This window comes from Lingula anatina, chromosome 2, assembly GCF_051362555.1.
Source record: "Lingula anatina isolate TDL-2025a chromosome 2, LinAna3.0, whole genome shotgun sequence".
Lineage (NCBI taxonomy): Eukaryota > Metazoa > Brachiopoda > Lingulata > Lingulida > Lingulidae > Lingula > Lingula anatina.
Genome location: NC_141768.1, coordinates 48,887,303 through 48,902,888, shown reverse-complemented (window position 1 = coordinate 48,902,888; position 15,586 = coordinate 48,887,303). Strand labels below are relative to the sequence as shown.

At 39.1% G+C, this 15,586-nt stretch overlaps 2 protein-coding genes across 2 annotated transcripts; both read left to right on the top strand.

Annotated features, from left to right (window-relative positions):
• The first annotated feature begins 7,039 nt into the window (after positions 1-7,039).
• On the top strand, positions 7,040-10,890 carry LOC147763794 (uncharacterized). Its single transcript, XM_087006608.1, has 2 exons — positions 7,040-9,531; positions 9,775-10,890. Exons 1-2 carry the CDS (start codon positions 9,366-9,368, stop codon positions 10,053-10,055), a joined length of 447 nt encoding a protein of 148 aa, XP_086862734.1. The 5' UTR covers positions 7,040-9,365; the 3' UTR covers positions 10,056-10,890.
• Positions 10,891-11,185: 295 nt separating this feature from the next.
• Positions 11,186-15,548, top strand: LOC106160995 (uncharacterized). The gene is made up of 6 exons (XM_087006887.1): positions 11,186-11,366; positions 12,651-12,902; positions 13,170-13,947; positions 14,276-14,366; positions 14,846-14,970; positions 15,146-15,548. The coding sequence occupies exons 1-6, from the start codon at positions 11,190-11,192 to the stop codon at positions 15,364-15,366; spliced, it is 1,644 nt and encodes a 547-aa protein (XP_086863013.1). The 5' UTR covers positions 11,186-11,189; the 3' UTR covers positions 15,367-15,548.
• Positions 15,549-15,586: the final 38 nt, after the last annotated feature.

Here is a 15,586-nt window from a genome sequence, read left to right as displayed (position 1 = left end):
AAAAGGTGTGTGTGTGTGTGTGTGAGAGAGAGAGAGTGTGTGTGGGTGTGTGTTTGTGTGTGTGTTGTTCAAATATCCAGTAAATCCGAGTAAAATTATATAAAACATATACTCTTAATATTTTGGTTTTATTTATGGTCTTTTAGGCCTACCTATGCCTAGCATTTGGAGATAATTAATTTGAAAAGCCTAAGACTTTATTACTTAATTATGAAATCGATCCTGTTTGATAAAATGATTTACTCCATTGATAAGGCAGTCCAAATGAGGAACGAAATTATTTTGATTCTTCGTATTAAAGGAAGAAAAAATGTGGCTTTGAAATGTTTTGAAGGGTTATAGGCACCCTCCTGTTTTTCAAGAAAATGTTTCTATAAGATAATATCCTTAAGTGCGAACCAGAAAACCGTCAAGATTTCCACCCACCATCTTCGAGTTCAGCAAGCCTAATAAGTATAGGTTAAGATTTGTCTGAGTATTATGTAGAGAGTACTGGGGATTGAACTACGGTTCCTAACGGACTACCATTCCTGTCACACCGCTAACACGTCCTTATTATCAGTTCGTTATCACTGGATGGTTTAATTATTTTCTAAAAGAGCTACAGAACAGATTTTTGAATGAGAATGTATATTATATGTAGGCCCTCCTAAGTTATTGATTTTGTCCAAGGACCTAGCATTAATGAACGATCAGAACATGAACGCTTTCATTTTGAAAAGATTCGTCATCAATTTCCCCGGTATCATACTATCATATATATAACACTGATAACAGGTCATAGATATAGCCCAAGGTCATTTTATCAATCCTTTGAACCGTTTCTGTTAGGTAGGACAGTTAATGTTTTGATGAGTTTTTATGATGAAAAAGGTGCTTAGTTCGATATCAAAACGATTCACGAATAAAGTATTAGGAACCAAGCAGTCCACGGACGAAAATGGTGATAAGGAAGAGGAAACTTCAGGCACAACTGTAGGACAAGAGGAAGTAACCGGCTCGTTACAAAATGGCGGTAGCGTAAAAGAAACCATTCACTGTCGTTCAGGCAGTAGAAGAACTGCCTTCGTGAATCCGGTAAATACCACATTTTTGGAAACATCAGTAGTAAGGGCGTATTCCCAGAAATTTAGATCGATCTATCCCCGTGGAGAGGCTCACTAGATTACTGTCAGATAGTCCGACTTAAATGTCCGACCCGCCTACTACAAGCTGTAAGGGGGTAATTAACTTTCGTGCCCGCTCGGCTGACAGCTATTTAGCATGAACCCCCAGGGATTTAGGTCGATCTAGTTTGGATCGATCTAATCTCTGGGAATGGGGTCTAAGACTATACTGCAGTTTGCTTCCACTTGCATTCGGCTAAAGACACCACGATCATTCTGGGCTCTACCAGGGGCTACCTTAGTGATGGCTCACTGTGTCGCACGTCAAATATAGGCAAAATTTTAGGGACCAATACAATAACCCTACCGCACTAGCAGGATCGATCTGTCTACAAGGGTATTCTCACTAAATTGCATTCAGTTTAAGCGTGCACGAAAGGCATTTACCCCCCCCCCCCAGCAGCTTCAGTGGGCGTGACAGACATTTAAGCCGCTTTAACTGAATGCAATTAGGAGAATCCCCTCGAAGTTAGGTCGATTCTGCTAGTGCGATAGGTTTATGGGAACCCAGTCTTAGCCGCACTGTGAGGAAAAGTGCAAAGAATTAGCCCGAGAAATATCTGTGAATATTTAGAGAAATCTACTGTGACCCTGGTAGTTGGTATCCTCATCCCTCCACACAAACTGACAGGAGCAGGATACACTTAAATGTCCAACTGCAGATGCAATAATTTTCCAATAAATGTCACTTTTCAAAAGAGTTATTTTTCCTTCGGTATCCTTCAGTATTGCCTGGTCGTTTCTTGTATTACATTGGGCAATTTACATGTAAGTAACGCTTTACCAGTGGCGGATCCAGAATTATTTGAAGGGGGGTCCGCAGATGCCAAGCCGACCCCCCACCCTCCGCTGGAGGGCCCTGAAAAAATTGGTATTTAAGAGGGCGAACGGTGCCATTTGGTACGGTATAGAACTATGATTCAGCTTGTCAAAATTCTAATTTCGATGTTCCACTGGTTATTTAGAACAGTAGACAAGAACAGAATAGAATAGAGAGCAATGATTGAATGCATTAATACATTTTCATCACTTACACCCTCTCACAAACACACACACACACACACACACACACACACACACACTTTCTCTACACACGCTCAATTCTGAAACCCCATTTTTTACAGGATGAGCAAAACTTAAAGCGAAAAAATCAAGAAACTGTGCCTTCGTCGAATTCGAATAGAAACCTTAAAAGGAGACATGAGAACACCTTGGAAAATCAGGCAGGTCTTATTTATTCTGAAAAAGGAAGAGACATTATGTCGACACCAACAGATCAGCAAACTTTAAAAGACAACGCGGGTGCGATTCAACAGAATGCGTGCAAAAATGGTAAAACAGGCGGCAGAAACGTACTAAATTCTACCCCAAACCTTGTAAATGATATTTTCTTCCCAATTAATGTGTTTTTCGTCTTTGTATTCTTCGAAGGACAGTGAGTAACTTTTTGAGACAAATTGTTGGATAATTCCTACAAGTATAATTTCTGTCTATTTGGCATGACCTACTATTGTGAGGAGACGATAATACACACGCACATATATATATATATATATATATATATATATATATATATATATATATATATATATATATATATATATATATATATATACAGGGTTGCTACTTAATATGGAATATTTTTTATCATTGTTATTTTTGAGTGCTGATTAAAATTTTTTTGGCTTGAGTCATTAAAAAAGTATGTCACTGAGTGATAATAACATCCAGTCTTCTGTTGTGAGATATTTTGTTCAATGATATTAAATCTGACATAAGATGCCATTCAAAAGAAAGGAACACCCCCAGAAAACCATATCAACAGTTTGATGTCAGTATAAACTTTGAGATAAGATATTAAAGAAAATGATAGCCTCCGGACAGTGATATGTTACACAGTCAAAGAACTCACTACAGTAAATCATGAAAAGTCAGTAATTGCGGGTATGACCTCCAGCAGCCGCTTGCAGCGCCCTCATCCTACATGGCATACCCTGTGACACGTTTTTTAGAGTTTGGCTGGGGATATCATTCCACGCAGTGATATTTGCCTGTCGCAGTTCATCACTATTTCCCGGCCGAGGACCATAGCTATTAATTCTGTGAGTTACTTCCGCCCACAGATTTTCAATTGGGTTCATATCTGGAGAGTTTGCAGGCCAGGGCAGTTGCTGAACCCATTGGTTTTGAAGAAAAACAGTGATTCTGCGGCCTCGATGTGGGGTTGCGCAGTCGTCTTGGTACACAAAGTTGTTCCTGAAGATGACTCTTACCAATCGAAGCATTGTTTGCTGTAGGTTGTTTCTGTAGGAATCCTGGATGAGGTTGCCTCCTAGAAAAACCAACTGGTTCTGGGCACCAACGTGAAATGCTCCCCAAACAGAGACGTTACCATCCCCTGCTTGCACCCTAGGCAGTACACAATCATCGGTTTATGTCCCTCGTACACGTCGGTGGACACGAATTCGACGATCAACCCTAAAAAATCCATATCTGGCCTCATCACTGAAAACGACGTGATTCCAGTGTTTTGGCTGCAAACGCACGTGGTCCCCAGCCCATTGCAGACGTCGCTGTATATGACCTCCTGTTAACAGTGGTTTCCCTACTGGCCTTTGTGCAAAATAACCGGCTTGCAGTAATCTCTTGTTCACGAGGGACCTTGAAACGGGCGTTTGAATGACATTCTGCCTCTCTTTTCTGAGGACACTGGTTGTCTTTGTACGACCAGCACGGCGTCCTCTAGGGAGAAGGCGATCCTGTCTTCTTGGTGTGATACGCGGACACCCTGGTCGAGGTATTGGAGTAGGTGCCCCTGTTGCAGCAATTCTTTGGAGGACTTCACAAACGGTTCCTTTATAAATGTTGAATTACCTGGCAATGGCTGTCCGTTTCTGGCCATTTTCTCTTAGAGCAAGAATCCCATAGTAAGCTGCGTTGCTTAGCTGTCGAACCATATCTTCACTAATGTACCTGCCAAGTTTCAGAGCGATCCCTTTGTTGCTTCTCTAAACACACTCCAAAGATTGACCACACCCATGCGTTTTTATACAAGGGCAGAAATTGCCGAAAAGACCACCCCTCACATTTCTGACCACAGAACATGCAACTGCATGCATCAATTGTTTCGAGAGTTGTGTGGTAATTAGGTAACACACCTGGCTACACATGGAGTGACACCTCAGCTTTGGATTTAAAGTAGTTAGAGAGAAATTAAATATTTTGTAGAAAATTTACTCGCCAAAAAATAATATTCCATATTAAGTGGTAACCCTGTATATTGAGACGTTACTAACTCCCCGTAACAAAATTTGAACTGGTAACGTGCGTTGCTGATGTTTCGTCTGAAAATTATTACTATTATTATTAATTTTAAGAAACTAAAACTGATTTTCATTTCAGGGCGTAAAATCCGAAGAAGAAATGTCGCAAAACCGCAGAATCAAGTCAGATTTAAAGGCGAGTGTGGAAAAATCCCGCGAATTGAATATCAATCCCCAAAAAGACAAAACATCCATACAGAACGTGAGTACGGACGCTAACCAGGGTCAACCCAAACGGTCACAAAGTGTTCAACATCCCCCTGGACCGCCAGTCAGTGGACAGCCTAAAGGCGGTGATTTAGACCAGGAAGAGGAGCTCGTAGATTCGCCCGAATCAGCGCCCCCACACCTGGAACAGACACTGCAGACACAAGATAGCCCTGATGAAGGTGAACATGAGAACCCAACCTCGTGTCAAAAAACCCAACAACAAAAAGATGACAGAAATGCAAATCTAGAAGAGAAGTTCGTGGAACTCCAGAACAAGTTTGTCAAAGAGACGGAGGAGAAAGAAGCCCTCAAAATGAGACTGGATGCAATAGAAATCCATAAATGCGTTTGCTGTAAAACCACAACTCTTGGCGGGACACGGGGTTTGACGATGTCTGCTGCAGCCCAGATCACTGAAGACACAGAGCAGACGACACCATCAGCGGAGACTACTGCATCACCACCACATCCTACAACTGGAGTGAAGAGAGAGAGACCGACAAAAAGAACAGGTGACTTTGGAACAAAAATTAAAATACCAACTTAAATCCTTCATAATATTAAACAATAACGATAGCTGATAGATTTCATTCAGGTTGCAAGTGGTATTATGTGGCTTGAAAGCGTGATAATCTTATCTCATAGATAGTTAAAAATCAACAAAATGGATTTTTTCAATAATTTACTTTTCTGTATGTCTTGATGTATTCAAATTCCTTGTAAGGACGATTAGGCCTTCAACTGTGCATTTTTGTTACAGTCATTTTTGTAACATGAACAATATTTGTTTGACAAGTCAGTGATGGATCGCAATGCCATGCCTCACTCATTAAAAAGACGATAATTATCTTCAAAAATGATTAACATTTTCACAAATTTTGTTCTAGTTTCATTCTTCCAAAGGGCACTGCGTTCTCACGTGTTTGGCGCCGACCAGAATTTCCTCAATGAAGTCATTTCCGGTCTGAAGGACTGTGGGTAAGGCGAGAATTTCATACTAAAAAATGAACAGAACGCAACAACACCTCACCCACGACAATGCAATCGTGAAGCCAGTGGATATAAGGCCTACCGATGTTTCAAAGACCTAATTTTTCTCAATTTTAATTTAGTTTTAATAAAAATTACAGGGTATTTGACTAATAGTCACCCTGAGCTTCAGAGCTAACTTGACACTAACCTTTTCACTGTAGCCTATCTCCATCGTGTCAAGTAACCTCTGACCAGATTCGAGTGCCCCCGCCGCCCGCCAATCAAATTTAAAGCCCGCACTCAATGACTCATTGAACGATCTAGCCAATGAACGCGAACGAGTCAAAGCGCGCTTTGTTCAAATCCGGACCAATCAAAGATAAGGCTGAATATCAGGGACTTGCCGTAACCTGTGGGCAGCACGCAAAATACATCATCCCTCAGTAGATAATGATGCAGGGCATCATACTTCTCTGGTTTCAATTCCGATATACTCCATGCTTTCTTTGTGTACGGTTATGCACTCGGAACTACTCGGAACTACTCGGATGTCTCCGCACTCGACAATAACTATGTTGTTAGTATGGAGCTTGCGGAATCAGCCGAGGATTGCCGATTGACGATAAACCAATCAGCGTTTTCACCAAACTTTGGTGAAAATTTTTGAAATATGGATTCGATTGGCTTATATAAACTAGGTCAAACTATTTTCGTCAGAGGTTACTTAACACGATGGAGATAGGCTACAGTGAAAAGGTTAGTGTCAAGTTAGCTCTGAAGCTCAGGGTGCTAATAGTGTGATGCTACTGGAATATAAGAGTGATGCTCTTTTTTTTCAGGGATGCGTTATTGTCCCTTTTTATTCCTATTTTATCCTACTTAAAATGTTTTCTATATTTATTATGATTTCTATTCCGTGTCTAAAAACAGCTTGCATTATCTGGTCTGACCCGTGTTCATGGCTCATATCCACCTTGATTTTTATCCTTGTCCTTTCACAATTCCTAACGGGAAGAAAATACAAATAAATCAAGAAATAAATCAAGAAATACTGTCTATTCTCTTTGACAGGATTACGCTTGAACAAGAAAATTTGGAAAACGTGAGGCTGATTTCGTCTGCTCCTCTGATTTTATTTTGTCTTCAGTCTTCGCGACTTGGGACAGATGTGGATCAAGCGCTGAGGGAATACAAAGGCAAGAATAGTCAATTTTCTCTTGACTTTTACTGCTTACGATTTATTGGTTTGAAATATGAAAAATTATAATCGTCTATAACTAAATTAATACATCTCTCTCACTCTATTTTGGCATATCTCTCTCTTTATCTCCACTAAGATTTGCATACATTTAAATCCATTTACAATTTCAGGTGCGCGGCTAGACATCATTCTGATCGTGATGCGCCACCTCCCCCGCCATGCCAGACGGTTCACGCCGACTCAGCAAGTCTTACCCAGACATCCACAAGTCAAGTTGACAGTTGATATAGTGTTCTGGGAGACCGAAGGCTTTTATCACTGCGAGGAAAATCAAGAAGCAATAGTACAAGTCATTTCATATTTTCAGTATCTGTGCTCTAAATCAGTCTGATGAAATAATAAGAATTGATGGGAAATTCTAATGCTAATAGTTTGGCAAATTGTGTAGTTGTATGATAATGTTGAGTAGTGTCGGTTTCTGAAACCTCTTGCTTATATTCATTGTATTGTCTGGCTTTTAATCTATTAAATTTTTAAAAATCTAATTAGTTTTGTCCCCTTATTAACAGTCGTGGTCAGTGAAAGAGTTGTTGAAGAATGTCCTAAAGTGTCAGAAAAGTTCTGCACAACATTACAGGAAGATGCGTGGAAAGCACAGCTTAAGTTTTAAAATAATTGGATTTTACAACATCCAAAATTAAAAAGAAATTTATTACGGATTCTCAGCATAACCATCGCTTTGACTTTTTTCATGTAAAATTCCTGGTACATCTAGTGTTCTTAGTTCTTTTACTGATTCCATCAGACAGTTAACTTTTTCCTTTTTACATTCACCTTCCACAACTGCGCAAGTTCCATCTGCAATATTTTGACATTTTGATTGTAATTCTGGTATAATTTCTGCTATCATTTTGGCAGCCTTTTCACATACTTTTCTGTCACAATCCTTTACAGCAAAAAGTAAAATCTCACAGCATCTATTCATAAAGTCTAATTCCCTTGCCTCAAGAGAGAACTCTCTTTTCCTTTGCTTTGATTGAGAAGGAGCCACAGCACAGGCCGGCGTGTCCAGGTTTTGGAAACATTTTGTAAAAACACTTTCCCAGAAGGCAAGCACCAAGACCTTCACCTCCCAGTCAAAATCTTTAATAGCTGTTGTCATGGAGACCAGTATGGCGGCCTGTGTTGTCTCTGGGGTGATAGAATACCAGGATGAGAGCACCTGCACAGCTGCTCTGCGTGGAAAAGCTTCACTATCTGTCTCCAATAGGCTGAGAACATCCTGCACAACAACGTCCTAGACAATAAAGTGAGACCACAGATTCTGATAAACCATTTGTTATCTTTATTTTTCAACCACCAAATACATCTTTTTTTCTTGCCTTCATTCAGACAAGTTTATTTGTGTTATCACGCTTTCAGTGTGTAAATCTGCAAAACTTGTGGGAACAGTTCTGACACTAAAATATTCATATTAGGTAGGCCAAGTTTGAAAATCAGCATGATCGGGCCATTTTTATGGAAGTTATGCTGTGTTTTTTTCACTTTTTTCAGCATTTATGCAACCCTGATAAAACGATAAGTGAAAAACCACTTTACTTTTTGGCTTGAAACTTACAGAACTGTTGAATATAGTTATAATACGCAGACCAAGTTCGAAAATCGGCATAATCGGGCAATTTTTATAAAAATTCTGCTGTTTTTTCACTTATTTTCGGCATTTATGCAACATCGAAAACACGATAAGTGGAAAACCGTTTTAACTTTTGGATTGAAACTTACAGAAGTAATGAATATCCATAATATGCAGGCCAAGTTCGAAAATTGGCATGCCGTTTTTATAAAAGTTTGCTGTTTTTTTTTCATTTTTTTCAGCATATATGCAACACCTATAACACATTATAAGGAAAATCGATTGGCCAATTGTCTTGAAATTCACAGGAGTGATCAATGTTACTGAAATACAGATTAAGTTTGAAAATAAGCCTGATCAGTTAAGTTTTGATGAAGTTATGCCTTTTTCGTATACGTGTTTTTTCCTCAAATTTAATTTTCAGGCAGGTTAACAGTCTCATTTTTGAACTAATTAGATATGTTAAGTTGTTCTTTTGACATTTTCTGCATCTTAACAATATTGTTAGTTGATTATTTAAAAATGATGGTAAACCTGTTATTGTGTATTGTGTTATAAAGTGTCAAAAACGGGGAAAAACATATCTTTACAGTTTGTAAGATTCAATCATTCAGTATGTTCAGAATCTCAGAATGGAGCAAATTGGACATTTAAAATTGTTCTATTGATATTTTTCTTATGTCAACATTTTTTAGTTGATCATTTAAAAATGACAGTAAATTGATTATTTTGTTTTATGTAAAAGGGTGCTGAAAATGGTAAGAAAATCATTTCAGTAGAGCTATCTCTTGTTTACATTTTGCCATTGTTTTGAAAAATGCCCTGACGCAGACGCAGTTGTATCCACCAGCCAACAACTCATGACCCGAGTGAAGGAGAACTTACACCAGAAATACAGGGAGGACCTTAACTCTGAACCGTGGCGCCAGGGGGCGCAGTGCGAAGACAGCCCCATCCTCGTTTTCTGCCTGCACTCGTCTCGTCTTGGAACAGACGTAGACCAATCTTTAAAAGAATTTAACAGAGGTGAGACAGGGTAAAATGAAAATGTAACACTGAATAAACTATTTTGGGCTTGTTGACGAATAATTGTTTTTTCGACAGCCAGCTCGGTCATGGAATTTTGTTGGTGCCATTCGTGCTGTCTCTCTAATGCAGAAATGGATATTAAATTCTGACTCTTCTCGCATAAAATATTAATTTCAATTCGAGTGTGCTAATATGAATCACTTATGAGTGTTAAAAAGTTATGTGTACTCATTGTTTCAGCAGACACAAGCGCCATCATCTTGATAGTTTTCCACCACGTGGCCCCTCATGCCGACGTCAGCAACCCCACAGATTCCATTCTGTCCCTAACAAGACTGGGGAGGGTTAATCTGGTGCTGGATATGGTATTCTGGGAGTCAATGGGTCTGTATCCGTCCCCTGCTAACGAGAGAGCCCTAGAAGAGCTAGTGAAACATTTGGAAAGTCGCGCCAAGGAGCAAGTAGGCCTACCTCGCAGTGGTACCGTCACAACGCAATATGAATACGGAAATTCATATTAGCAAAACTGTAGGTCGTCGTATTGGGATATGATGAAACCAACCAAATATAGATACATCTGAAAACTTGCTTTTTCAAAAGACTAAATGCCTTTGGATGAAATGAATTTGAATTAATTTTCAGTTTATTATGTTGTATCGATATTAGTATAAATAAACTTGATCAAACCCTTGTGTCGAGTAGGCCTATTGGACGATTTGGTTTAAAAGATGTGTGTGTGTTTGTGTGTGTTTGTGTGTGTGTGTGTGTGTGCAATGTTCAAAGTTGTAAGGCGCTGTTCAAATTATGTTGTGTAAATATCTAGTAAATCCTAAGATAGTAAATCCGAGTAAAATTATATAAAACATATACTCTTAATATTTTGGTTTTATTTATGGTCTTTTTCCTATGTCTAGTATTTGAAGATAATGAATTTGAAGAGTCTAAATCTTTATTACTTTATTATGAAATAGATCCTGTTTGATAAAATGATTTGCTCCATTGATAAGGCAGTCCAAATCAGGAACAAAATTATTTTGATTCTTCGTATTAAAACAAGAAAAAATGTGGCTTTGAAATGTTTTGAAGGGTTATAGGCACCCTCCTGTTTTCAAGAAAATGTTTCTATAAGATAAAAGTCCTTAAGTGCGAACCAGAAAACCGTCAAGATTTCGACCCACCATCTTCGAGTTCTAAGACAAGCCTGATTAGTACAGGTTAAGAATGGCTTGAGTATTGTCGTTATGTACAGAGTAATGGGGATTGGACTATGTTTCAAAGCGGACTACCATTCCTGTCACACCGCTAACACGTCCTTATTATCAGTCCGTTATCACTGGGTGATTTAATTATTTTCTAAAAGAGCTACAGAACAGATTTTTAAATGAGAATGAATATTTTATTTAGGCCCTCCTAAGTAATACATTTTGTCCTAGCATTGATGAACGATCAGTTACATGTACGCTTTCATTTTGAAAAGATTCGTCATCAATTTTCCCGGTATCATACTATCATATATATAACACTGATAACAGGTCATAGATATAGCCCAAGGTCATTTCATCAATCCTTTGAACCGTTTCTGTTAGGTAGGACAGTTAATGTTTTGATGAGTTTTTATGATGAAAAAGGTGCTTAGTTCGATACCAAAACGCTTCATGAATACAGTATTAGGAACCAAGCAGTCCACGGACGAAAATGGTGACAAGGAAGAGGAAACTTCAGGCACAACTGTAGGACAAGAGGAAGTAACCGGCTCGTTACAAAATGGCGGTAGCAAAAAAGAAACCATTCACTGTCGTTCAGGCAGTAGAAGAACTGCCTTCGTGAATCCGGTAAATACCACATTTTTGGAAACATCAGTAGTAAGGGCGTATTCCCAGAAATTTAGATCGATCTATCCCCGTGGAGAGGCTCACTAGATTACTGTCAGATAATCCGACTTAAATGTCCGACACGCCTACTACAAGCTGTAAGGGGGTAATTAACTTTCGTGCCCGCTCGGCTGACAGCTATTTAGCATGAACCCCCAGGGAGTTAGGTCGATCTAGTTTGGATCGATCTAATCTCTGGGAATGGGGTCTAAGACTATACTGCAGTTTGCTTCCACTTGCATTTGGCTAAAGACACCACGATCATTCTGGGCTCTACCAGGGGCTACCTTAGTGATGACTCACTGTGACGCACGTCAAATATAGGCAAAATTTTAGGGACCAATACAATAACCCTACCGCACTAGCAGGATCGATCTGTCTACTAGGATATTCTCACTAAATTGCATTCAGTTTAAGCGTGCACGAAAGGTATTTACCCCCCCCCCAGCAGCTTCAGTGGGCGTGACAGACATTTAAGCCGCTTAAACTGAATGCAATTAGGAGAATCCCCTCGAAGTTAGGTCGATTCTGCTAGTGCGATAGGTTTATCAGTCTTAGCCGCACTGTGAGGAAAAGTGCAAAGAATCAGCCCGAGAAATATCTGTGAATATTTAGAGAAATCTACTGTGACCCTGGTAGTTGGTATCCTCATCCTCTACACAAACTGATGGGAGCAGAATACACTTAAATGTCCAACTGCAGGTGCAATAATTTTCCAATTAATGTCACTTTTCAAAAGAGTTATTTTTCCTTCAGTATCCTTCAGTGTTGCTGGTCGTTTCTTGTATTACATTGGGCAATTTACATGTAAGTAACGCTTTACCAGTGGCGGATCCAGAATTATTTGAAGGGGGGTCCGCAGATGCAAAGCCGACTCCCCCTCCTCCCGCTGGAGGGCCCCGACAAAAAATTGGTATTTAAGAGCGCGAACTGTGCCATTTGGTACGGTATAGAACTATGATTCAGCTAGTCAAAATTCTGTCATTTGGTACGGTATAGAACTATGATTCAGCTAGTCAAAATTCTGTCATTTGGTACGGTATAGAACTATGATTCAGCTAGTCAAAATTCTAATTTCGATGTTACACTGGTTATTTAGAACAGTAGACAAGAATAGAATAGAGAGCAATGATTGAATGCATTAATACATTTTCATCACTTACACCCTCTCACAAACACACACACACACACACACACACACACTTTCTCTACACACGCTCAATTCTGAAACCCCATTTTTTACAGGATGAACAAAACTTAAAGCGAAAAAATCAAGAAACTGTGCCTTCGTCGAATTCGAATAGAAACCTTAAAAGGAGACATGAGAACACCTTGGAAAATCAGGCAGGTCTTATTTATTCTGAAAAAGGAAGAGACATTATGTCGACACCAACAGTTCAGCAAACTTTAAAAGACAACGCGGGTGCGATTCAACAGAATGCGTGCAAAAATGGTAAAACAGGCTGCAGAAACGAACTAGATTCTACCCCAAACCTGGTAAATGATATTTTCTTAAAACCCAATTAATGTGTTTTTCGTCTTTGTATTCTTCGAATGACAGTGAGTAACTTTTTGAGACAAATTGTTAGATAATTCCTACAAGTATAACCTACTATTGTGAGGAGACGATAACACACACGTAACCAAATTTGAACTGGTAACGTGCGTTGCTGATGTTTCATCTGAAAATTATTTTTATTATTATTATTATTATTATTATTATTATTATTAATTTTAAGAAACTAAAATTGATTTTCATTTCAGGGCGTAAAATCCGAAGAAGAAATGTCGCAAAACCGCAGAATCAAGTCAGATTCAAAGGCGAGTGTGGAAAAATCCCGCGAAATGAATATCAATCCCCAAAAAGACAAAACATCCATACAGAACTTGAGTACGGACGCTCACCAGGGTAAACCTGAACGGTCAGAATGTCTTCCACATCCCTCTGGTACGTCAGTCAGTGGACAGCCTAAAGGCGGTGATTTAAACCAGGAAGAGGAGCTTTTACGACGGCCCGAATCAGCGCCCCCACTCCTGGAACAGACACCACAGGCACAAGATAGCCCTGATGAAGGTGAACATGAGAACCCAACCTCGTGTCAAAAGACCCACCAACAAAAAGATGACAGATATGCAAATCTAGAAGAGAAGTTCGTGGAACTCCAGAACCAGTTTGTCAAAGAGACGGAGGAGAAAGAAGCCCTCAAAATGAGACTGGAAGCTGCAGAAAGAGCAATTGAAGCAGTGTGTCTAGAAAACGAAAATCTGAAGGAAAGGCTGCGCGAACTGGAAAGCAAAAGCTGCTCACTTGAGTATTTTCAAACCAAATGTGAACAACTGGAAATAGAAATCCATAAATGCGTTTGCCGTAAAACCACAACTCTTGGCGGGACACAGGGGTTGACGATGTCTGATGCAGCCCTGATCACTGAAGACGCGCCTGGAGCCGGCACAGAGCAGACGACACCATCAACGCCAGCGGAGACTACTGCACCACCTCCACATGCTACAACTGGAGTGAAGAGATCGACAAAAAGAACAGGTGACTTTTGAAACAAGAATAAAAACACCAACTTAAAGCCTTCATTATATAAAACAATACGCTAGAATGCCTGAAAATCTTATCTCATAGACAGTTATAATCAACATAATGGATTTTTTTTTCAATGATTTACTTTTCTATATGTCGTGATGTATTTAAATTCCTTGTGAAGACGATTGCAATTGTGCATTTTTGTTACAGTCATTTTTGTAACATGAACAATATTTGTTTGACAAGTCAGTGATGGATCGCAATGCCATGCCTCACTCATTAAAAAGACGATAATTATCTTCAGAAATGATTAACATTTTCACAAATTTTGTTCTAGTTCCATTCTTCCAAAGGGCACCGCGTTCTCCCGTGTTTGGCGCCGACCAGAATTTCCTCAATGAAGTCATATCCGGTCTGAAGGACTGTGGGTAAGACGAGAATTTCATACTAAAAAATGAACAGAACGCAACACCTCACGACAATGCAATCGTGGAGCCAGTGGATATTACTAATGTTTTGACAACCCATTTTTTAAAAAAAATTTTAATTTAGTTTAGTTTTAATTTAAATTACAACGTATTTGGCTAATAGTATGATGCTACTGGAATATAAGAGTGATGCTCTTTTTTTCAGGGATGCGTTATTGTCCCTTTTTATTCCTATTTTATCCTACTTAAAATGTTTTCTATATTTATTATGATTTCTATTCCGTGTCTAAAAACAGCTTGCATTATCTGGTCTGACCCGTGTTCATGGCTCATATCCACCTTGATTTTTATCCTTGTCCTTTCACAATTCCTAACGGGAAGAAAATACAAATAAATCAAGAAATAAATCTAACAGGGCGAAAATACAAATAAATCAAAAAATAAACCAAGAAATAAATCCCGTCTATTCTATTTGACAGGATAACGCTCGAACAAGAGAATTTGGAAAACGTGAGGCTGATTTCGTCGGCTCCTCTGATTTTATTTTGTCTTCAGTCTTCGCGACTTGGGACAGATGTGGATCAAGCGCTGAGGGAATACAAAGGCAAGAAAAGTCAATTTTCTCCTGACTTTTACTGCTTAAGATTTATTGGTTTGAAATATGAAAAATTATAATCGTCTATAACTAAATTAATACATCTCTCTCACTCTATTTTGGCATATCTCTCTCTTTATCTCCACTCAGATTTGCATACATTTAATTCCATTTACAATTTCAGGCGCGCAGCTAGACATCATTCTGATCGTGATGCGCCACCTCCCCCGCCATGCCAGACGGTTCACGCCGACACAGCAAATCCTACCCAGACATCCGCAAGTCAAGTTGACAGTTGATATAGTGTTCTGGGAGACCGAAGGCTTTTATCAATGCGAGGAAAATCAAGAAGCAATAGTACAAGTCATTTCATATTTTCAGTTTATGTGCTCTGAATCAGTCTGATGTAAATAATAAGAATTGATGGGAAATTCGCAAAATATATTACTGCGGCAGGCATGGGTGATGGATGATCGCTTTTTTGAGCACATAAAATAATGACATAGAACATCCTCTCGACTGCACTTTTATGTGTAAATGTACGTCAATTATGTTTCTCTCTACAAATACACTTTGGTTTTATTTAGTTGTGTGCTTATAATTTGACAAATTGTGTAGTAGTGTG

What these genes read in the sequence shown, in the direction of transcription:
- LOC147763794 (XM_087006608.1), top strand. Translation starts at nt 9,366, where the DNA reads ATGACCCGAGTGAAGGAGAACTTACACCAGAAATACAGGGAGGACCTT. An exon ending in TTTAAAAGAATTTAACAGAG is followed by an intron (nt 9,532 to 9,774) that starts GTGAGACAGGGT and finishes TCATTGTTTCAG; the next exon opens with CAGACACAAGCGCCATCATC.
- LOC106160995 (XM_087006887.1), top strand. Translation starts at nt 11,190, where the DNA reads ATGAATACAGTATTAGGAACCAAGCAGTCCACGGACGAAAATGGTGAC. An exon ending in TAGATTCTACCCCAAACCTG is followed by an intron (nt 12,903 to 13,169) that starts GTAAATGATATT and finishes TTTTCATTTCAG; the next exon opens with GGCGTAAAATCCGAAGAAGA. An exon ending in GAGATCGACAAAAAGAACAG is followed by an intron (nt 13,948 to 14,275) that starts GTGACTTTTGAA and finishes ATTTTGTTCTAG; the next exon opens with TTCCATTCTTCCAAAGGGCA.